General features: G+C 36.1%; 1 protein-coding gene across 2 annotated transcripts in view; it reads left to right on the forward strand.

Annotated features, from left to right (window-relative positions):
* LOC110459031 (pyrokinin-1 receptor-like) overlaps window positions 1–25,311 on the forward strand; it is a 204,864-nt gene that overhangs the window by 154,355 nt on the left and 25,198 nt on the right. For both annotated transcript variants that reach the window (XM_021511060.1, XM_021511059.1), the window contains exon 2: window positions 11,787–12,326. In XM_021511060.1, the coding sequence (XP_021366735.1) occupies window positions 11,787–12,326 (540 nt within the window). The remainder of the gene's footprint in view (window positions 1–11,786; window positions 12,327–25,311) is intronic.

Consider the following 25,311-nt stretch of genomic DNA (forward strand, 5'->3'; position numbering starts at 1 on the left):
GAATTTGAATTTCTATGGCAATTGAAGCTATTCTAGATGCTATGAATCAGATCGATCCGTAATTCAAGGTCCGGTTCCGATTCGGAATCTATATTCCGGACATTATTTCCGTTCATCAATGGCTAACGGAAATAGATCGCAAGTGTTCCCCGTCAAGATGTCATTATACATATGTAATCTGAGCGAGCCTAATCCGATGCCTACTTTAGAATTATATACCTCACGTGCACTCCGCTGTATTCGATATCAATCTAATTAGAATACCCTTTAGCTGTGTTCCATGGATCTTTCAACTTTAGTCTTATTGGCACTGACAATAATTTCTTTCATTTGTTCCATAACCGATGAGATCTACTTTCAGCATTATGGGGTTAACCTGTGTGAGTATTGGTTTACATTGTAAACCGATGAATGTTTTACCAACACAATGTCAGCAGCGTTATCCTCCAAACAGCATCTCAACCTTGATATCGTTTTCACTGTGGTGACATTTTTATTGCGGTAACAATTTTACTGAAAACATTTTATGAGTCACCAATATTCCAATTTGATACTGCATTCATTTCAACCACAGTAAGTCAATCAATCAGTTAAACAATCAAGACAATAAACAATCAATTCTTCATTTCTTCTGGTGAAGAGATACGAATTTTAAAAAGAAAGTAAACAATATCACGTTATTGATGTCACTCCAACATTCATTTTTTACTGCAAATTAATATTTGAAGAAGATGCATATTAATAATAATATTGGCGCACTTTAAACTATTTAATTCGTTTCATTTTCACTTACAAAAAATGTACATATTTCCGCTTACTATCAATTTTGTAAAATTTCTATTAGACATATTAAATATTGTATGACATCTTCATTGAATATTCATATTTTCTTCGCTTTTAAATATATTCCCTTTGAAATTGCTGTGCAATAAATGAATCAAAAAGCTTCACCCATGAAAAGCTAATTGTAACCAGGAAAAAGCTTCCTATGCAATAATCTTGAAAAACAGACCGAAGTGACAAGGGTCCAATGTCTACTGGTTTATTCGATTGAGTGACAATTTAGAAACTTTTTCTGCTCCTAAGAATATTAAAACTCGGTGGAGGATGTAATATTGGAGTCAGAACTACATTAGATACAAGGCTACCTCTTAAGGGGCGTTGATAGCTTTATAACTAACATTGTTACACCGAATACGTGACAGATTGGGATCCCGTGTCGTTATCAATGTCCGTCGTGTCTAGGTATGTATGCACTAATACAAGCTGACCGCTTTCAACAGAGGCTGATTACTAGGTTTTGCCTATCTATCAAGTGGCTCTATTTGTCAGAAATGTCGAAGTGGTCAATCTTGAGATGGAATCCCCGCGGATGGGGAAGAATGATTTTTGTGTCGTGATATTTGCCACTAGTATCGGTAAGAGGGAGCCGTTATTGGTCAAAACTCAATAATGTAGGTCAACACGACATCCCTAACAATGAGGTACGATTCTAGTTCTCCTTCACTCTTTTAAGGAAGAAGAAAAGGAGAGAAAAAAAAAGAGACTTACAGATGAGAACTACTTCCATTGTTTCCATTTGACATTTTGATTGTATTACATGATTAAAAACAGTGAGTAACAAGAAAGCTGGCTTGAGCAGTACATAATCCATTATTGAACATGAGAACGCTTTCATGAATACTGGCCCAGGTGTGACGGCGTGTCTTCTTTATCCGTGGATTGACGATGTTTCGATGTATCCGGTCTGTTCAAGTACATCTGAAGTCAGATTGAGGATAATTCGAGGTATCCGGTCTGTTCAAGTCCATCTGAAGTCAGATTGACGATATTTCGAGGTATCCGGTCTGTTCAAGTACATCTGAAGTCAAATTGACGATATTTCGAGGTATCCGGTCTGTTCAGGTACATCTGAAGTCAGATTGATGATAATTCGAGGTATCCCGTCTGTTCAAGTCAATCTGAAGTCAGATTGACGATATTTCGAGGTATCCCGTCTGTTCAAGTACAGCTGAAGTCAGATTGACGATATTTCGAGGTATCCGGTCTGTCAGGTACATCTGAAGTCAGATTGACGATATTTCGAGGTATCCGGTCTGTTCAGGTACATCTGAAGTCAGATTGACGATGTTTCGATGTATCCGGTCTGTTCAGGTACATCTGAAGTCAGATTGACGATATTTCGAGGTATCCGGTCTGTTCAGGTACATGTACATCTGAAGTCAGATTGACGATGTTTCGATGTTTCCGGTCTGTTCAGGTAATGTGAAGTCAGATAGACGATGTTTCAGGGTATCCGGCTTAACCCAGTAACATGGAGTCAGGTTGACGATGTTTCGGGGTATGCAATATCCCGGTACAGCACAAGTCAGTTTTACGAGGTTCAGAATGACGAAGCTTCGGGGTTTATTGTATGCTCAAGTACATTGTTTGTCAAATTGACGAGGTTGCGGGGTACATTTAATCGGTGTGTTTCGTGATATCTGGTGTACGTATGCGATTCGATTCACCTGCTGCTTTGAAATGATGTATATAAGTAAATTTACTAATATTAAGGTTACACCAAAGGCTACGGTAAATTCACTCACTTGTTCTTGGCCGATACATTTACATGTGTAAATGTTTAGTAGGAGTACTGTATTTATTTTCTGTGTTATTGTTTGCAGCTGTTAGCGTTAAATCTAGAAAACTTTCAGCTCAAGAGAGCACGGCATGAAACAACCATAAACGTGGCCCATTACAATTAACCACGAGAAAAACGTGCATTAGAGTGGCCTCCCCTTGTTATCACTCGTCATCATTATGACTGGTGTCGGCAACTGTTGCTAACATGTTGAACCTCAAACAAACGAGTAATCGTTAACACTATGTTCGTTTGTTTAGCGATAGTTTGTAATTGAAAATAGACAGACAGACGACGGAGGCCAAGAGCAACGACGGAGACCGAGAATGGTACAGACAAGGGAATGACATTTGTTATTCGGTAAATAAGCATGGTAAATAGGTTAACATATAACCCAGGGAACAGAAAATGGAGACTGAGAATGGTAGTTAAAATGGAGTTTTGATAACGATGATCAGAGATAAAGTCGCGATTATCAGGAGTTAAGTTACGGTGGTCAGAGGTTAGGTAACGATGATCAGAGATTAAGTTACCATTATCAGAGGTTAGGTAACGATGATCAGATGTTAGGTTACGATGATCAGAGGTTAGGTAACGATGATCAGAGGTTAAGTTACGATGATCAGAGGTTAGGTTACGATGATCAGAGGTTAAGTTACGATGATCAGAGGTTAGGTTACGATGATCAGGACATGTTACGATGGTCAGATGTAAGATTACGATGATCAGAGGATGTAAGTTACGATAGTCAGATGTTAAGTTACGATGGTCAGATGTTAAGTTACGATGGTCAGAGGTTAAGTTACGATGGTCAGATGTTAAGTTACGATGGTCAGAGGTTAAGTTACGATGGTCAGATGTTAAGTTACGATGGTCAGAGGTTAAGTTACGATGGTCAGATGTTAAGTTACGATGGTCAGAGGTTAAGTTACGATGGTCAGATGTTAAGTTACGATGGTCAGAGGTTAAGTTACGATGGTCAGATGTTAAGTTACGATGGTCAGAGGTTAAGTTACGATGGTCAGATGTTAAGTTACGTCGATGGAAATTCCTTCGCTGTCTATCTTGTTTGAGTTTAGGCGCCAGCCTATTCGTCAAATACTTACTTCAAAATTTATGCAATAGTTCATGTTTCAGGAAAAAAAGATAGCATTAGTCTCACTCCCCACAGTTAACACTTAACCCAGTGAACTTTAAAAAAAATCAATTGCGTTTGAAGTGTATTGATAAATTATGCGTTTTTCATTTACCAAAAATCGTTATGCAAATATATTTCCGGCAAATAAAGACCTGTTTCTTGCTTATAAAATCCCAGATGGTTCTTTTAAGTCAGTAAACAAAAACAAAACAAAAATATATTACGTTTGTCACTCAGATATCTCGGTTCGTTAAACAAACATACATGTAGGTCAGGTCTTTTGGAGTTTTTAAAAACCCATATTAACACCTCTTAATGTCCAAATAAATGCCCGGATGTCACGTTAAGTGTGACATATCCCATATGTAAGTGACAGTCCTAACGTGAACTAAAATCAATTAGCTTTTAAATTTAATGACTACCGAAAAATTGTTTGATGGAAAAGGTCAAAATATCTTATCATTTTGTCGGTAATCATATTTTTAAACCGGGTTTTTATTTTTATGTGACGTCGGAGTTTGTTAAAAGCGGTTGTATTTTAATAAGTCTAGAACAGCAATAATTTTTGAAGATATATGCTTTTGTTCTGTATCTGTCAATTTGAGTTATACCCGGACAAACTTAGTTACTTTGCGTTAAGAATGGCAATCAACGCTGGTGAGGTACAAATGTATATAGACTTTGCCTGTTGTTTTAAAAATAAAACTTTCTAATCGATCGAGGTAGAAAACAGTTCAGGAATGGTTTACACTTGTGGCTCATTCATTATGGTACCTGGTGAAAAGACGATTGAGGCAGAGAGGTACAAGCATCATAATAAGATCGTAAATGATAGGAAAAAATTTCATTGTCAGAAAAAAAGATGACAGAGGCTCATGAAAGTACAACAATGATCAGAAGTTAAGTTACAATGATTAGAGGTTAAACCTTTGAATGATCTATGTTTCAGTTGCAATGATCAGGGGTTTAGTTACGATGATCAGTATAATGTGTAGCAGATTAATTATTGTACAAGGAAAGGGGTTCTGAAGTGGGCACAATAAATTGCGTCTTAGGAGTGCCTGGACAAGGAAACAAATAAGCAATATGACTACAAAAGGAGGGAGGACTATCGACCTCCCACCTAACCCCCTGGCCCCTCTAACCTCCATCCTCCTTTACCCCCTGTAATGTTCGGTTTATCACAATATCTACCCCCTCCCTATAATTGAACAAACTTCATTTCCAGGTGTCAGATTTGATAGAAAGTTGTCGTTTCTTCCTCACATACAATGTACAATATCTTAAATCAAAGTGCATGTATAAGCACTCAACATTCTAACGATCTCCCATACTGACTGGGGAGCTATTTAGAAGGTATTGCTAAGACATTATAGAGCACTTGTAATATCAATACTGGACAATAGGTCCATTGTTTATTGATCCGCAAGAAAACCCTATTTGAAGCTACTGCAAGTCTGTGTTTTTCACTTTCAGCTTCCACACTATCAGCAAGTCTTTACGTGAAAGCAAACGAGCCATTATTATATAATCGTCGAAAGAAACTATCGTTTCAGGTACACATTTTCAATCAAAAAACAAACCCTTTGAATCTAGCCAATTAACTTGTTTCCAATCCAAAGTACAAAACTTTGTTTTAAAAGAAAGAAAGCTGTATTCCAACCTTTATTAGTCGAGTTCCAGCCCTTCTGAAAAATGCTCAATTTTATATCGACACAATCCAATAACTAACACTAATTGATAATCCGCCATGGCTTCTGGTTTCGCCGGAAGTTGATCTTTCACTTCATTAGACAGTTGCCTTTCGTTCATATTTTTCGAAACTACCGTTAAACTATAGGAACTTTCAATAATTGTTACTGATGGTTCGAAGATTGGCGAGGCCACGTTAGCAAAAAAATGTTACTATTAGATGCCGGCCACCAATTTTCCACAGTAGGCCAGGCTACATCTTACCCCTTAACACATAAAATCAAATGATGTACCGCAGTCAGCTATATGTTCGGATTCTCCGCCTGTTCCAAAGGGCATCCGTAAAACAAATTTCTATAATTTCTTGCATTATGCTAGGTTCCCGGACACGTGGGAATACCAGGTAATAAAAAGGTAGATCCCGCCACGAAAGCAGCTCTGTTGCTTCTACCTGGTTGTTTTAAACTTCATTTTCCTACTTTTGAGCCACTTATAACAAAGTATATACATTGTAAGTTCACAATGGCAAAAATTCATTGGAATCAATGCGTAGAAAACAAATTACACTACTAAACCTAAAATCACCTGAAATCGGTTATCCGTATCCTAGCTACAGAGAGAGAGGCTTCGAGATTAATAAAATCGTTCATCCCCTTTGGGGGTGAAATAGTGGAATCTCAACCCGAGGGGTAAGATTCTTAATTTGCCAAAGCCTCAAAGCCTCGTGTTTGAGTAAAGACCAGCATCAATGCATAGCATATCAAAAACCATTTAAAACAAAACATTTGTTATTAAATCGCGTCGACCTTAATCCAACTCGAGAAAATTCTATAATAACGTTACATGTCTGAACTTTCTTTTCGAAAAATAACCGTCTCCACAATTTTCAAATTATCTGAATACTGCTGGGTTTTTTTAACATGTGAGTCACCATATCCACTTTTAATATTCAAGTTGATATTTGTCTTTTACCTTTACGTTTGTTTATTGTTATTTTAATTTTGCCTTTGTTTTTGTCGACCATGTGTTGGCCGTAATGACCACTTGTGTGTTGTTATGTAATAATGATAATGGTTATAATAATTCCCGGCATATCTAATCAATAGTAAACAAGTATTGCGAACAATCCGTATTTTCTATATAGTCCCCCACCTTCGGACAATGTTCGATTTCAAAAAATGAAGAAATGTCAATAACTCTCTATAAAATTGGACACAAGTCCTGATTTTTTTATGTGACACTCATCCATCGGAAATGGTACTCACCTACAAACTTTGTCTATTGAAAAAGATAAGGCACGTGATATGTACGGACAAAACGACACGTAGCTAGTAAAGGGCTATAACTCTGTATAAAATTGAGTACAAGACAGTATTTATAATCCAAGTCATTCAACCATCCCTAGAGATATTCGCGTACAAAATGTGTAGCTGACCGGATATTTGAGATATGCTCCTAATCAACTGACATATTGTCTAACCGGTGTGGAGTGTCAACAGATAAAACGATGCGTGATGCTAACGTTTGATTACGTTGTGATGTTACGCTTTTTTCTCTCTATATACTAGGTATATGTAATTGAGGTTTTAATATTTTTATGTTTATAAAGCAGGCGGGAGTATCTGGATAGCATCCTAAAAATCAGGCATGAAAACTGCTGCTTTGATTTGCCGAGCGCACAATTGTATCTTTGGGTAGCCTCATAACTACTGGAACGTTGTCGGTTTGAGCTGCACAAAGATCGTTATACGATCTGGCACGAATGGGCATAGGATGGTACACAACGATTGGGAGCGGTAGGATTAAACATGTTCGTGTTCAAGTAAATTGACATTAGGGTCATCTGTGGCCAGTGATCATTGTCGCGTGTTCAGTTTTGATTCAAGACATTCACTACAGCTACGCGATTACATCATACATAAATACATTAGTGATAGTCATTAAATTTTAGAAACATTATTTTACCACCGACGACGTTTCTCATTTAAATCAAATTCCTCTGTCGACAAAAAACAATGTTTTTCTCTACGCTTGATAATTCATTTTTCGTTTTACGATTTTATGAACACTCTGATATGGCATTCGAACAGCTCGTGTCTAAAATAACACTCAATATACAATAACATCAACACATTAAGATCCTCACTGCAGAGACGGCCTCGCATTCGATCGAATTTACGTATTATTTGAACTCATCGAGCGAGGTATATCACGCCTTTCTAAAATTAATCAACTGATATTGATTGATTATCGATCTTAATTGTGACAAACAGAGGTTTATGCTTACAATGTAACACTAGGAATATTGTTTCTAAATATAATAGAGGGGCAAGTTTCGAAGCATATCATATTATTATTGTTCACCTGATAGGTTTTAGGCCCTTCAATGTTGCCCATTGCACAATCCCCTGTCTTCCCATCCTATCCTTACAACGAATCTTCCTGAAAATATAGCTAATTGCACGGAATTATCTTCCGATGCACGTATTCACCTGAAGACCGAAGAAAACATGTAGTTAGTTTCCGATTACCTTACCTACACCTATTTGTTGTGCCTACACATAACTGTTTTGCCAATTTTCTCGGAAGCACTGTTAAAGTCAGGAATAATCTCCTTTATAATCATAAAACATGAAAACTAAAATTTATTTCCTACCTTCCCTTATTGTTTTTAGACATATAACAGGAAACGAACACTTGTTTTTGTTTTTTTCTTTGTTCTAATTCAATTTACTGTCTAGACTAAATCCCATCCCTTTCAAACCAGATATTTTCACTGTGTTCTATTATGGCACATTACAAGTTTATATGTCATACTGGCGATAATAATGTGTATAACGAACCAAATGGCGACAGCAAGGACCTTTCCTATCTATTTTTACTTGTATTTCCATTTTTGGTCTTTACACTTGGTAACGCCTTTCTTGGCACATCCCCTTCTTTCGGCTATACTGTGGAACGTTTGCCAGTGAGAGGGGGAGGGGGACAATGGGGTCTGTCCCCTCTACAGGAACATCCAAAGTCCTTAAAATAGTATCTGTTAATCCCTAATAACGCTAAGCATTTAGGGTAAGCGATACATCGGGTTTAGCCGTTGTCAATATAATATGACCGAATCGAGCACTGCGTTTGGTGCCTTCGGCATGATATTTCAGTTAAATAGACCTTTAAAGTCCACCAGACACACATACGTTACAATAAGGATGTGCATGTCCTTCCTAAACTTAGTTGTAAAGAGCACGCTTAACCAAAGATACCAGAGTAAACCAAACCTTGATTAATTTCTGACTAAAGGTCCTTCCGGGGTAGATAAAAAAAATGGTCATACACTGTATTTCAGCGAAAGGTCGTAACGTGGTCAAAGTTAGTTGCGACATCAGAAGAATATTACGCTATGTTCCTGATTGTATACGCTCGTCAAAGGTTTGACGTAGCGAAAGTTGTTTTGGGACCTCCGTCATTATATCATATGTTACTGTAGTGTGTCCGGACGTGACGTACGTTGTTTTCGGGAACCTCCGTCAGTATATATGTTACTGTCATGTGTCCGGACGTGACGTACGTTGTTTTGGGAAACCTTCGTCACTATATACAGTATGTAACTGTAGTGTGCCTTGACGTGACGTACGTTGTTTTGGGAAACCTGCGTCAGTATATATGTTACTGTAGTGTGCCTCGACGTGACATACGTTGTTTTGGGGAACTTCCGTCAGTATATATGTTACTGTAGTGTGCCTGGATATGACGTACGTTGTTTTGGGGAACCTCCGTCAGTATATATGTTACTGTAGTGTGCCTGGGCGTGACGTACGTTGTTTCGGGGATCCTCCGTCAGTACAAAGGGACCAATGGTGCACAGGGGACATAACTCTGACTGTCGTTGCAAAGCTATACCTGATTTTAATGCCCGAAACTCCGCCATTTCAAGAGGAAGTCGCATGTGAGAGGTCGATTGCCTGTCTGATTGAGTGCAAACATGATATCCTCTAGGCTAAAACCAATTGTGTTGATTAGATTTGTTACGTCATGTTTTGTTTTTGTTCTCCGAGCTGAGCAAGGGCATCTGGATAGCGTTTAGAAACCCAGGACTGTATATGCTGTAGCTTTGATTTGTCGATTGTAATAAAACATTTGGGTAAAGAAATGACTAGTTATAAAACGCTAGGGTTTCGAATCAAAGGGCACGAAACACGCTATACAGTAAGACACCACTGGGCATAAGATGACACAGCTGTATGATAAAAAATACAAATACTACAAGAAACAGAGGTCGTGTTTCTAGTCCAACTGTCTAGAGGCCATCTGTAACTAGCGTTGTTTTTGATGTTTGTTTTTTTGTTCGGCATTGCAGTACAGCAGCACGAACACAACACATTTATTGCCGATAGACAATAAATTGTAGAAACATAATTATATTATTTAGAACGTTTTGAAATGTTTTCTCTGTTGAGAAGACCTTAAGCAATGTACACTAAGACGTCAAACAGAAAATCGCTCCAATCGTTATAGCTCCATAACATAAACAATATATTCAAGTTAATCCTTATACTTTAATCTACTATACACAATCCCTGTTGAAATCAACTTTTATTGATGGACTCTTTTCTCTTAGAAATTATTACGCCGCTGTATCAGCCAATCAAAAGCGACGTTACAAACGGCGACGTCATTTTTTTATGTTATGGGCTGATAACATATTTTTTTAGGCCAATGAAAAGGTTTGTTACAAGCGAGATTAAATTATTGTACATTGTCTTTAAAGTCGTACATGTAAGTTTTCGTTCTCAAAATACATACATTGTGACGTGTGGTTTTGGTATTAGGTACTGCAGGTAATAGGAATTGCCTCTTACAAGAATAAACAGTAACGTCAGTTAACCCATGAAACCAATTTATATATTAAAGCCATAAAGTTCAGAATTTACTTCATAAGATTTTCCGATTATGGTCACACAAAATGTTCCTACCGTCATCCCGAACCTTACTACGTCTTCACACTTACGTACAGATGTAGTTATTCACAGAAGCACCAGGAGTCATGCATTTTCATCTGTATTCAAATTGTGTCTAGATTGTCTAGATTGTAGATTAAATGCCGTACGAAGGTAATTCGAATGAAGATCATAGTGTAGTTTAAGGTCATCATTTCTATAAAGTTAATATTTCGACAGAAGGTCATATTTTGGTCAAATTTGGTTATAATATAACACGTTATGTATTTGTAATATGATGTGGCCGTGGGGGCATCAAAGCAAACATCAAAGCACTCGGCTGAATGATGTATGAAATTGGCCTTGTCTAGTGATTGTCTGTCCGAGTGACAAAGTTTCTAACGGGTTTAACACATTTGTTGTATTGTTATCATGTATCACATGTTCAGGTGAGAGACTGACGTCATGATGAAGTTATCTTAATATAAAGTTTTAGTTTAAGGCGTTAAGATGTTTACTTACAATGTGTAAAAACTTTAGATGTGATGTAAGTTTGCAAATTGATGTTTTTAAATGAAGTAGAAATGTAGAAATAGCAAAGTGTTGTCACCACCCAGGAATGTCTTGGTGACCTTAAACAATCACAGCTCATGGTCATATAACAACAATTGATATAGTTAACCATGATGCTTATAGCAATCAAGCAATAAATCTCCTCCAAACGACGTAAGTTCTACCTTTGAGACTTCTAGGAAACATAACTATGATTATTTTCCATAGAAGACAGCGCTTCCTTTGAAACCTCTATAGGAAACACAACACTACAGCTGTCTCTATTGACCAAAGTGCAGTTGTAGAGACTTCAAGGAAACACACAACACTTTTCTATAGAATATAGCAAGTACTGCAAATAATCGTTTTCCTTAGACGAAAGTGTTGAGTTTGAGATCCATAACAACGACATCACTTGTTTTTTCCATAGAATACACAGTTTACACTGCAACCTATATATTGAAGTCAGAACACTAAATCGTTTTCAATAGACGATAGTGCTGACCTTGACAGTGGTTCTGATGAAACATCTTTTATCTAAATACAATCCCTGATTAACCCTATTTGAAACCTGTCATGATAAATAATTAACACCGCCTAGCAAAAGTTGACCGACTTAAACAGATATTGCGGATAAGATTTTTAGAAAGTATAAATTCATGTCATAGTTCGGCTTTAGCCTGTCAGTCAAAAAGTGTATCTTGCAAAAGATGGATTGGTGTAAAAATATTTACATAAATATTTTACCTTTGAAGCTTCTTGTTTTATCGTAAAATCCTTGGCATATTAACATATAATTTCATCGAAAGTTTCATATAAGTAAGACATTGTTGTATTTTTTTCTCAACAGCCCTGCCACCTGAAGTCTACGCCATCTGGGAGGCCTATCCTTGGCGGTTTGGGGAGCCCTTTTGTATTTTCAAATCCTTTCTTCTGGAATCTACGTCATACGCGTCTGTGTTGACAATAACTGGGTTTACGATAGAAAGATACATCGCTATCTGCCATCCAATCACGGGACAGAAAGTGTCTCGACAATCACGTGCTATGAAATGCATACTTTGCATTTGGATAGTCTCGGCATTATCCGCCCTACCATACCCCATCCACACTCGAACGTTTTATTACATGCAGGATCCTCGGACTTCATCCCCGATACAAGACTCCCTTCTCTGTAACATCCCGATACAGTGGCATCCTAGAATGAAAATAATGTTTCAGGTGTCAACTTTCGCCTTTTTCTTCCTGCCAATGACTGTTATAACCGTTATGTATATATTGATAGGGATTCGGTTACGAAAAACAGAAATAGGTTCGTCCATCAGATATTTTTCAAAAGGTGCAAAGTCCACAGCAACCCGTGCAAGAAAGGCTGTTCTCCGTATGCTAGGTAAGTATAATCTTATTTCCTTCTTAAAACAATATCAATTGATTGAATGAACTCGAAAATGAACTACAGTGAACATATGTGAAAACAGTTTAATGGATAGGGAAATAGTAATTGATGAGAAGCAGTTTTAATTGATTGGATAGATTATTAATTGATGGAATAAAATATAGATAGAACAAAGTTTTAACTAATGGATACAGTATGAATAGATGGGATACAGTATTATTTGATATGACATATTAATAATTGATAGAATAACGTATGAATTGATGGATACATTATTAATTGATGGGATAGATTAATGACTGAAATTCGGTATTAATTGATAAGAAACAATATGATTTGATGGGGTATGATATTTATTGATGGGATACAACATTAATTGATGGATAGATAATTAATTCACGATATACAAATCTGTAAATCATCAATTGATAAGATACAGTATTAATTGATGGGGTAGATTAATAAAGAAATTCGGTAATAATTGATGAGATACAATATGTTTTTGATGGGATATTATATTAATTGATGGTATACGACATTAATTGATGGATAGCTTATCAATTGACGATATACAACCAGTACAGCATTCATCGATGAGGTACAACATTATTTGATGGTATACAGTATTTGTTAATGAATAAATTATTAATTGGATACAGGATCAAATAATAGCAAATAAAACATGAAAGCTTTGATCTGTATATACATTTTGATTGAAGATTTGTTGATTTAGATATACAATATGAATGTATTGACAATAGAGAGGACATAAATAATGAATATTATTGGGTAATAACCCGTGAAAGTGCAACTGTAATACATACCAGGTGACTAAACGGATTTTATTCACCCTTTTTGTTAAGGTTAAATCACTTCAGAAAGACCTCCGTGATATTTTCAAGTGCCCGAATATTTTCTTGTCTTGTTTAATAACTGTATACCCTTTTTAGTGGCACTTATTAAAGACTTTTTATATTTTTGTGTCGATGTCATATTAACGAAGCATTGCGTTCATTCTTCGGTCATTGCCTGTCACCGACTTCCTCCTCTTCGAAACAGAATTAACAAACAAAACACTTACAGATTGCTAGAATGTAATGTGCGTCTATCCATATAGCATATATATGGCTGCCATCCGCTTAAGGTCGATAATTCTGTAACAACCTGCCTTTGCAATAATACAGGAATATCATAAACTATACACGATTTTCTCTGTATTGAGGAAACTGTGCATCCTGGTCTTTGACCTTCAGTGTTAGTATGAGTGCAGAATGAGTTAAATGGTAACCAAAACATATTTTGCTCTTTTTGATAGTATTATTTTGTTCAGCATAGCGTAACTGAAATATACATATTACATTGAAAGTATTCTTATTAACGATTCTAATGTTTACAGCTTTTGTATGCAGTAACGTATTTCATTTTTAGAAAATAACGCCAAACTATAAAACATTGGTGTTGTCATACGTAATACATGTAAGTTCTTTTTGTAATAGAAATATCTTACTTAAGTATACCTTAATAATTTGTGTCAAAAAGATCAAGCTTTCGTGTGGTGTTGACAGAGACTAACATAGATCACACAAGCATTTGTTTATGAAGAAAATAAATGTTATTAATGTTTTAATAAGAAAATTTGAGTGTATATTTTACCTTGGTTTTTAATTAATTCAGCCAAAAAAGCTGTTGAAGCCCTTGATTTGTCAGTCCATTTATTTTATTTGTTTATTTTGTTTTTTGAATTTTCAAACTTATCTCTACACATTGTTTTAAATATGAAAACAAATTTAAATAGATACATGTATAATATTAAAATTGATACACTTAAACGTTATTATAAAAACCTATTTCAAACGTTTTCACGTAGACATTCAACAAATTGTTTATGAAAAGTAATCAAGATACGATAGATAAGCAAAAGCAATGAATAATTATCGTATGTGAAAATGACGTACCTTTTGGAATCGACAGCTTTCACTCAGAAAATATACCTGATAAGTGTTAACGATTAATCAATAAGTAAATGCACGTGCTGTCAATGCTTCTCTCGCCATCATTGATCTTCTTGCTTCATGGTTCGATAATCACAACAGCGGATTAATTTGTCTGCTATGATAACGTTTACTATCCGTTCACGCCGAACACAAACTCCATTGCCCAGCGTCCTGTTAGCTTTGTCACCGGTTGATTGTAACACGTTGGTTCCGCATTGCTCTCAAAAGATGTCAGAATTGATTTTAGTAAGTCAAATGATTTAAATTTGCCAGATATTTCAGGCGGTGGAATTAGGTTGCTGATTGATTAAACCTTAACAGCTTCAGGTAACAAAAGTAGTAGTTCCTAGAAATCTGTCAAGACCTAGTACACATCTGCCTAAATACCAAAAGAAAATCAAGAGAGGAAAAAAGGTGGGGGGGGGGGAAAGAGAAAGAAAAAACAAGTCGGCATAATTTAAGTATAACACGCGAATTAATCAAAAGAAGAAATTTGAATTCTGATTTGTAACAATGTAACTTTTTAAATGAGCATTTGCGTAGATGATTTTTTTTTTTTTTATTGGAGAAAACATCCATATTAAAAAGTGTCAAGATAGTGTATTGCTTAGCTAATCTGGTGGTGGTTGGTATCGGAATGGCAGTTGTCACGTAAAATCTGCTTAGCTGGATAATGTATTTCATTGATTAAAATCTTAACATGTAATTGTCAAAACAGTTGATGCGTAAAAGAAATCCTTAGGGCATACAACATTAAAATACACTTTCAAACTTTTGAAGCTGACGAAATATAAGTATATCCCTTGGTATAGAGAAACATGTTTTATTGTTTCTCCTTTATTAAACAAGATTAATCATGGGGAAACAACAAAACTCATTTTTCCTCTCCCAAAAGGCAAAATATATTGTTTTGTTCCGAAATAGAACAGTAACACACCAGTAAAAGTGTTATGACATTAATGACTGCTAAAGTCACTTGGAACCCATGTATTATGCATGTAGGTCCTGATTCTGTATATTCATGTATGACAGTGTAAATTGGAGCAACAGTACTAAACACGGTGGGTTTTTTTCCACATGTCAATAGGTACGTTTTGTATAGATAAGGAATACTTCAAAGTATTTGTATTACATAAACAGGACGAAACATGTACGATGTACGTACACGTCTCGATTGCATTAAGCTGTTATGTTTATAAATGTTCGTACACAAATAAAAAGGGGTCATTTCGGTGGGGACAACACGTCAATCACAATTTCAATTGAGTCACCAATTGTTGTGTAATTATTCACCATTTTTCACTGATTTTGTATGGAAAGTCTCATGGAGTTTCGTTAAGCTGACAAAATGTTAACCTCCACGCGAGCTGTAAATCAAGTGTCTTAACTACTAGCTTATGTACATTTCACGAGGTTTGATATATACTTTTATATTAATATTTCAACTAAAATATTACCAAAAGCAATTGTGTTCATTGTGCTTTGAACAGAAATAAAAATGTGTACAGCAGAAAACACTCCTAGAATGTACTGTACACCCAAGATCCACAAGCAGGGAAACCCACTGAGGCCTATTTTCGACTACATTGGATTCATTGGTTACAATGTTTCCAAATCATTAGCAGACATTCTTGGACCGCTAGTGGGTAAATCGGAACACCATGTAAAGAATCCAAAACGTCTATCGGAAGCTAAGTCTACCATCATGATTCAGGAAGACGAAGAATTCATTTCACATGATGTTAACGTTGTCTCTCTCTTTACTAACACACCCATTGACGACGCACTTAGGATCATTCGGAAACGCTTAGAATTAGACAGATCCTGGCGCAAAAACACAAACCTTCTGATTCAGGACATCATGGATTTGCTTGAGTTTGTGCTCACAACAACATCTTTTAATTTCTGGAACAACATCTATCAACAACGCTTCAGTTCTGCTATGGGTAGTCCAGTGTTTCCCATTGTGGCCAATTTGTTCATGCAACATCTGGAGCAAGAAGCAATAGCCACTGCCCCATAGAATGCAAGCCTAGCTTATGGAAACGTTATGTTGACGACATACTTGAGATAATCAAGAATGAATCACAGAAAGATTTGACCACAAATTTACATGTGAGGAAGAAACCAACGGCACAATGCCCTTTCCTAGACAATCTACTGGTAAAGAAAGAAGACGGAACCGTGAAGGTATTGGTCTATATAAAAAGGCACAGATTAACAGGACAAAACACAAGAGCAAAATCACATCGCTAGGGCAATGAGTACATGTGCATATCCGGTATTGGCCCTAAAACGGGTACAAAAACAGTGTCAAAGTAAGGAGAAGAAGAAGAAGAAAAGGCCAATCAAGGATAAGAACAAAACCGAAGGGCAAGTGGTCATCCCGTATATAAAGGGTATATCCGAAACCATCCAGAGGATATATCGCGGTCATGGCATAGCAACAGCCATGAAGCCCCACAAGACGCTTCGCAATAACCTAATACACACTAAGGATAAAACACCTAAAGAAAACCTCGCAGAATGCGTATACAAAATCGGATGCAGAAACTGCGACGCGTCATATATTGGAGAGACTGGAAGGCGAATTGGGGTCCGCCTTGGTGAACACCGGAAAGACACAGAAACCCAAGAGGGTAGGAAATTCACCAAATCAGAAAGAGAACAGTCGGAGTCCCAGATAAATAAATCGGCAATCACAGACCATGCCACACAGAAAAAACATGTGATTGACTTAGATAACTCGAAAATTTTGGACAGAGAGAGCAATCTATTCAAGCGGCGTATGAAGGAAGCCATCTGGATACGCCGCAGTGGGCTAGTTCTAAATCGAGAAAAGGGGGCTCAAAGACTCTCGCACATCTATGACCAAGTGTGAACAAAGCGTAGCTGAATCGAGTCATTTCGGTACAAATATAACAGCTATTGTACATACAATTCCAGCGTAGCCAAAATCGACATCGATTTTATGGACAACTCGTACACAATTTACACCTTTGTGTGCATACGCTTCACTGTTCATTTGTCTGATGAATGTGACAGTGTACATATCGTACTAGTCATCTAAACGTCACATAGAAAATTGTATTGGTTGTGTAAAAATAACCTCTCATAACCCATCATGTATATTCAATTATGTGATTGCATAATAGTCCAAACACACCCAAGCTTGCTATTTCTTCAGTCTAATGTGTGCAGATATCGACAGACTCCGTTTGAGATTTTCTTTGTCTTTTGTAATCAGTAAAATTGTTGGTTTCAAACCTAAAATGAGTAAAAAAAATAATCACTAGCGAAAGGTAATCTTTTGTTTAATCAATATCTTACAGCTAAATCCAATTAAAACGCATTAAAAGGATTGAAAATGGTTACTGGAAATATGAAGCGAGAAATCATCTTTTTAAAAATTGAGTTTGCAGAGGCAGAAATCAAACGGTTGATGATCCAAAGCAGAACCAACCGCCTTGTTACGTAAAATAATTACTAAAAATACGAATTCAGGACAGACCTATTTTAAAAATCTAGTTTGTAGACTCAGAAAGCCACACAAAAGTGTTATTTTACTGCACCATATTGGCATTTTGAAAGCAGAGCCCGAATCGACTCCAAGGTATAACAACAGGGCCCGTATTCATAAATCAAGTCCAGTGCTCAAGCCTAGATTATGTGCTCAAACCACATTTATTGTGACTGTGTTAAATCAGATGAATATGGGTAAAAAACATCAAATTAGAAGTGGTATTAGGCTTTAAGTGTGTCCAAAATGCTTCCAAAATAATTGACAAAATGTGTTTGCTTATTTAATTATTACTGGTACAAAACATTGGGGTTGAGCACAGAATGTGAGTTTGAGAGTGAGAACTGTTTCATGAATATGGGACATGGTGTTTTATGCTGACTTCAAGCATCTTTCCGCCACAATAATGAATCAGTTTAGAGACTGTTTAAGTTATTTCTGGGCTTCTTGACTCCTTTATAGTATTTTACAATTACCATATTTATCAGAATAACCCCAACATCGCATTTAAATGCCTGTAAACAGATCACCTGGTTCCAACAAAAATTTAGTACCTATATCATACTTTCATCAAGACAGATTATAAGCTTTCGTATAAATCATAAACAACTTTCAAATAATTTATTGATGTTTTTTCGTCTCTGTTCACAGAATTCATATTACAATACAAATGTGACAAAGAACACGCTACAATCGATGTGCCAATTAGCTTTCATATATATACAGTATATACTACTATCGTTAAATTCATAATGAATATTCCGTGTCTTGGTTTTGCGCTTTCGTACTTCAAAGTTAAAATGATTTCTGTTTAGAGGTTACCCAAAAATATCGACTTTCCATCATTTTCCCTAAACATTCTACTAACCGTTAGTTTACATAAACTTCTACTGTTCATTAGTTTCCTTAAACAATCTGGTATCCATTATTTTCCAAGAAGAATCTATTGTTCATTAATTTCCAACAATAATCTATTATCATTGTTTTTGTTGCCACAATAGTCTATTTCCATTAGTTTCCCTAAACAATCTACTGCCAGCAAGTTTCCGAAAAATTCTACTGTTCATTANTGAACAATCTACTGCCAGCAAGTTTCCGAAAAATTCTACTGTTCATTAGTTTTCTTAAGCAATCTAGTATCCATTAGTTTCCCTAAACACACTACTGCCAGCAAGTTTCAGAAAAAAAAGTCTACTGTCCATACTTTAATCTAACCAATTAACTGTTCATTGGTCACCTAAATACGTAGCCAACAAATTACATTTTATTTAATCCGCTACAGTTATCCTAGCTACAGAGAGATGCGGAGATACGAGGTTTTCTTTATCCGCCTCCAGATGGGTTGAATAGCGTGTCAAGAACCATTGACTGTGAAATATTTGTTATTACATGTAGATTCTGTTGACCTCCGGTCAAATCGAGAAAATTCTATAAAAGCGTTACATATCTTAAATCTTTTAAAACAATTACTATTGTGAACTTTCTGAAAGCTGTTAGTCTATTTAATAAAATATGAGTCACCATAACCATTTTAAATATTAAAATAGACCTTTACGTTTGCATTTGTGTTTGTCGACCATTAGTTGATCCTAATGATCTCCTGTGTTAATGGGCCGTTAAGCATGTAATAATAAAAGTATGGTCATTCTAAACAATCTGCAGAGCATAATTCATTACCGTAAACAAACTGCTTTAGTTTTGCTCTATGATTTGGTAAAAGTTGCAAGTCAACACAACGTTAATGTCACATGAAGAAAGATGTCTATGGAAACACTGCCGAAGGAGATATAAGAAATAAGAAAGAAAAAGCAATGCCGGTCCCTTAAATGTTGCAAAACGGCAGCAGTTAAAATCTGATTTCTTCAATGACTCTTAATAGACAGAAAAGAGAAAACGATTCTGCCTAAAGCCTCTCACCGTTTGCCCTTACGTTAACATGATATGGCATGCAATAGGCCTATCAAATCCCAAAATTGGAATGGGTCACAAAACTGATAATGAATTTGTTAATGATAAGTAAGGGGACAAAAGCTGCCAAATTACATGGATGTTGATATTTCATCACCTTAAAGGTCAGTGGTTCAACCAATCAAATGACAGATGTTTATGCACAAACCCTTTGTCGTTTGTCCTGACGACATTCAAGTGTCCGCCTTTTGCTGAATACCTTTTCATCATTCCATTTTGTAATGTTGTGTAATAGACAAAACGGTCACATTTATAAACCATGTTTGGAACTTTGGTGTTGATTTGTTACACTCTTTAGAAAAAATATATATCTTGTTTGAAATACAGCTATTTTGAAATACTGACTTTAATTACAGTGTCTTTAACTTCTTAGATTGGTACTTATTCTAATAATGCATTTCTGAGTTCTAAATGGGTCATAAACTCGCTAACAGTAATAGCTTTCAAACCACATGCACATTAAGCAGAACTAGTGAATTATTTAAAATCCTTTTTCCACTTTCCTAGTTGCATGTGAACCGAACATTTAAACACAATAATTGATGTTATAAATGGACCAATTACGCGGAAGAAATGATAACTAAAGGATGAATATAAATTGGAAATGATTAAATCCAACTTGTTTATAGGCAACTGACGATGCAAATAAAGTCAATAATCATTTAGATTTTGTTTTCAGAGAATTGGAATGTTTCGAATCGTTTTGTCAATAATCGGGAGACAGATTACACATCATTGCGATGTCTCCTTATCTTTCTTTTTATATCTTTTTGGGGGATTTTTCTACATCAGAAATATTAGTACAGCAATTTGTTCGACCTTTTATTTTCCCCCGTAACGACTCGCCATAATGTCATTACAGTATACATGATTAGGCTAAACAAATCTCATCTGTGAATACAAGTGAATCTGAATGCAAAGATATCTAGAATAGATTCAAACCACTTTAATGCCAATTAAGTCCAGTTATATTGATCGGTTAGTTTACTAGGTGAAGCTCCTTAGTGTTAACACAATCTGTAGGCTCCACGCTTCGTCAGAGAATACAATTCAGTCGTCATCATGCCCTTACTAAGGTAATACAGTGTCTGCCTTCATCAAAGGTACATGTATATGCTATAGATCGATTGACATAGTCCTACCCATTTCACCGAGAACCATCAATGCTAATTGATCCATGCTGCTACACGTGTTTCAGCAGACGATTCCCTTTTTATGATATCCGTCTCGTTTCTGTTTTTATTTTAGTTTATTCTTTATTCGTCTGTTTTTAATTTGTATCTTGTCCAATACATGATATACATGTGCATTTGCTCTTCAACTTGAGTCTTGTTCTTAGGTTTCCTGATATACTTGTTTTCTTTTTGTATCGGAGCACTTCGATCACCGCATTTTGTTCTAGTGTAAACCCTGAGGCACTGGAGATGAGATATCGCTAGACCCTAAAACGAGTAAAAAAAAAAAGAATCTGCTTGTAACATTAAGTATGTCAAATGCATAGCATATATTATACATCTATGGCTTAATGAACTCTTCACGAGGATAGGAAATGGATTTGCAAACCTCGATTTGTTTGTACGGAAGCACGGTAATCTATTGGGAGGACCCCGGGCTCGTCGTCATCGCAAGGTTGCAGGTTCGAGTCACAGCACGGAACTCTGTTGAATCTTTGAGTACGATACATGTTCTAGTCTACTAAGCTGTAAATATGTAAGTGGTCGGGCAGTGCTAAAATTGCTGGATGCTAGCTGTGAGCGCCGAAATGGCAGTACCGAGGGTATGCTCCCAGGCAGTTGAGAAAGAACCACGGATAACAATTTGTTAACTGCTTTGAGACGACCTGCGACCTAGGTTGTGATAAAGCGGTACAGTATAAAAGAACTTCGAATTATTATTATATTATTGTTTGTTTGTTCAGAGGTTTCACACCCTCGAAACAGCTAAGGTCATAAAGTGACTACGCCCACGGACAATGTGGCTAATAAGACACAATTAAGTGGCAACTAACCGAAATGTCATAACCTGGACATGATAGCGAGGCACTCCACCTGGTCACATTATGCTGACAATGAACTAACCATTTCTTACCGCTACTCCTTTAAAGCTGAAAGTCAAGCAGTGACCAATAAGTACCATTTTTTAGGACATTGCCTTTTTCTCGATAACGTCCTCGCCTCGCTTGTGGGAGAGATTTGCATCCAGGCAAAACACGTAGTATCGCCATGATAATTGTGAGATATTCTGTTTATTACATTTGATCTGGATCCCCTTACCACTAACATGTTTATATAACCCTACGCAACAGGTACTCTCTACAAAAACAAATACTAAAATGTAAAAAGAATAATCACCTTTAAATTCCGTTAATTACCTGTTTTAATGAATTATGTTATTTCGTTTAAATTTTTAATAAAGTATGCTAAATAACTATAATGATTTAATTATAAGAAAGTTAATAAAAGTCCTGTAATATCAACTCAGATAACTTCGCCAAATCTTAAACGGTGGGGAGTGGGGAAATACAGAGATGGTTTGTCCCCACTTATCCTGATGATAAAATATCAACACCACCTATGAACATGTTATAGATCATCTACTTAATTACTACCACTGTCAGATATGACCCTTATATTTTCTGCGAATCACTAAGCGTAACCTGGACTTTGTGTTTCCTCCGATCAATTATAAATGCTGTCCAACATAGTCCCCTGGTTTAAATGAAGATGAAAGTTAACTGTGGAATTACACGTTGTGTTTCTCTCACAGAATAGTTCCCCCATTATAGGTAATAGACGATAATTCTGGACGGTAGAGCGGATTTGCTTGAGGCCTGCATATCCTTTAGTTAACCAGGCTTTGAACATTTTGGCCCCTCGTGCAATGTCAGGCTTTCTCAGTGACACCTTCACGATAGTTTGTTCTGATAGGTCAAATCAGCAGAAGTGATATATTTTCATTTTTAAAGGATGAATTATCTTCAATATTTTACTGGTGAAAATGAAATAAAATCTTTTTTTCTTAGTCCTCGACCTACAAGGTGTCGTCAACCCGTTTAAAAAAAGTTTGACAGAGATATGCAAATTTTTGCTAAGTTGATCTTTAAATCTTTAGCAAAAAAGTCATCGTCTCGAAAATGAAGCCAACTGGAGTCAGTACAGAGATATTGTACAAGCATTTTGCTATGCCGATGTGCTCGTTTAAAATGGGAAAAAAAGCAGATACCAGTTTACAATCAAATCCGTACTTTATAGAATGTCCAGGGGATTGCTAAAAATCGGTAGCTTAACTGTGTGGGTCTCTTTATAGTGCATATATATCATGACTACCTTGTAGAGATGTGAAAATGGTGATCTCTGAAAAAGAGGATTGCTTAATGGGTTCGTTGGTACAGTATATTCCACTGTACTTTGTTGCCTTAAATGTGCTTGATGGCGCCCAACAAGTCAATGTCTGTGCTTGACGGTAAAACAGCTAGCACAGCAATCTGGATTTATCTCTTCTGAGAGTGCATCTCTAGGTATACAGTCTTGGTTGTATACTTAATCTAGAATATTAAGAACATTTGAAATACATAGGGTAAATATGTTCAGTACTTTAAGCAAAGTCCAACACTTTCTGATAAAAGCCCAGCGCATAATTTAGGACTGTTCAGAATACACATTTACGATTGTTTATAGACAATAAAAGATACGAAGTACTTTTGAGTGTCCGTTTTGAGATAATAATGATAAACCATTTATATTTCTCAAATCTGTGAGTAATGCATTTGAACGTCATAATTATATCGAGGTCTCGAAATAACAGCATGCCTCTTTTCATTAAGTCTGTCGATACTTCCTCCAAATGACATCGTCTGTTTTTGATACTATTGGTTGGTTATTGGACCTCTTCTGTGAATTGGAACTCTTCTGTGAATTGGAGTGAATTGGAACTCTTCTGTGAATTGAAATTTTTCAGTAAAAATCCACTCTGATATATGTAGCAGCTCGTTACGTATCATTTACTGTCTGGAAACGGAGACGTAGAAAGGAGTAATTCACGATGTAATTGCTGTGTTGTACTTTAAAACGAAACATGAGTTACCAAGATTTCACATAAATTGCTTACGATTTAAGACATTTGTATTTCACATGAATTTGAACATAAGTGCACGTTACGGTTTTCCGCAATTTTCAAAGTCTCAGAAAAGCGTTGATTTTTCCCTGTCTAAATATGCCAGGGACTGCTAGGATGCATGCTTGTGAATATATCTTTATTTATTTCCGCAAGTTTTGTCTACTAAATAACGCCCGCCAATATTATTAAGGATTCAGCATAAATTGTTTAGTTGAATAATAAAGATGTTATATATATTTTGTGACCACCAGAGAAGTATCTTGAATTATTGTATTCTGTTTATGATGTAGAAATTAGATGTAACCTTGTATTGAGTTTCCACCGAAAGTTTGAGATAAACTACGCGAAAGCGAAGCAAGAACAAGGGTTTGTCGTTTATTTATCTTACTGCGAGTCAATTACACAACAAGATATTCAAGAATGACTTTTGAAGATTTGTATTGTTTATAGAAATAAAATACACAAAAACGACAACAAAACATATACAATGTACAACGACAATCATTTTATTCCTCTTCTTTTAAAATGTTTATAGTCGATCTGTGCTTTTATTCAAATTTATTTGCGTCATTTAATTATACATGTACTAATGTGCTCTAAATGAATGCATGGCGATGCTATGAAGGAGATATTACTGTCAGAATAAAACAAGTATGAACAAAAAGTGAAAATCCGAATTGAACTTTTTCTTTCTTTCTTACCTAATATTAATATGTTTTGTATGTAGCTTACGTTCAGTAAACATCTCTTAATTAGCATGAATAAATATTCAGCGGAGCACCTTTGTTGTCAATTGCATATATAAAATGCAGGTGCAAGGTTCTACGCATAAAGGATAGTTGAACGTGAAATTATTTTAAACGAGTGTTGTGGTAGGGCTAGATATGCACTTAAAGAAAGAGTTTCAACTGTAAATGCATACGAATGGTAGGACATTGCATTATTTGGTGTGAGTATTCCGGTCTTGCCCTCAGCATGTCGACGCTAAGCAACCTCTATTGAAAGTTACAGATGTCTCGTCATCAATTACCGGAGATGCACTCAGGAATACATAAAAGGCTCTCATCTTTCGTAAATAAGACATTTAGAGATACCCTGTAGAGATGTGCCAGGTCTATATAACCTTAACCATGACTAAACAATATCTCAAATGTCACAGGCTTATGCAAAGGACGCACAGTGGGTTTTTTCGATACATACCGTATAACCTCCACTTCAATCATGGTTTCTCTGACAGTGACATATATTAGCTTCACTGACAGTGACATGTGTTATCCTGAAAACTACACAAGGAACAAACCTCTCCATGTCTTAAAAAAAGATACACTGTAAAAGTGAGGATGTTGTGATTTCTGCCAATTATTAATATTTATATACTTCT

Source organism: Mizuhopecten yessoensis, unplaced genomic scaffold (assembly GCF_002113885.1).
Source record: "Mizuhopecten yessoensis strain PY_sf001 unplaced genomic scaffold, ASM211388v2 scaffold9935, whole genome shotgun sequence".
Classification (NCBI taxonomy): domain Eukaryota; kingdom Metazoa; phylum Mollusca; class Bivalvia; order Pectinida; family Pectinidae; genus Mizuhopecten; species Mizuhopecten yessoensis.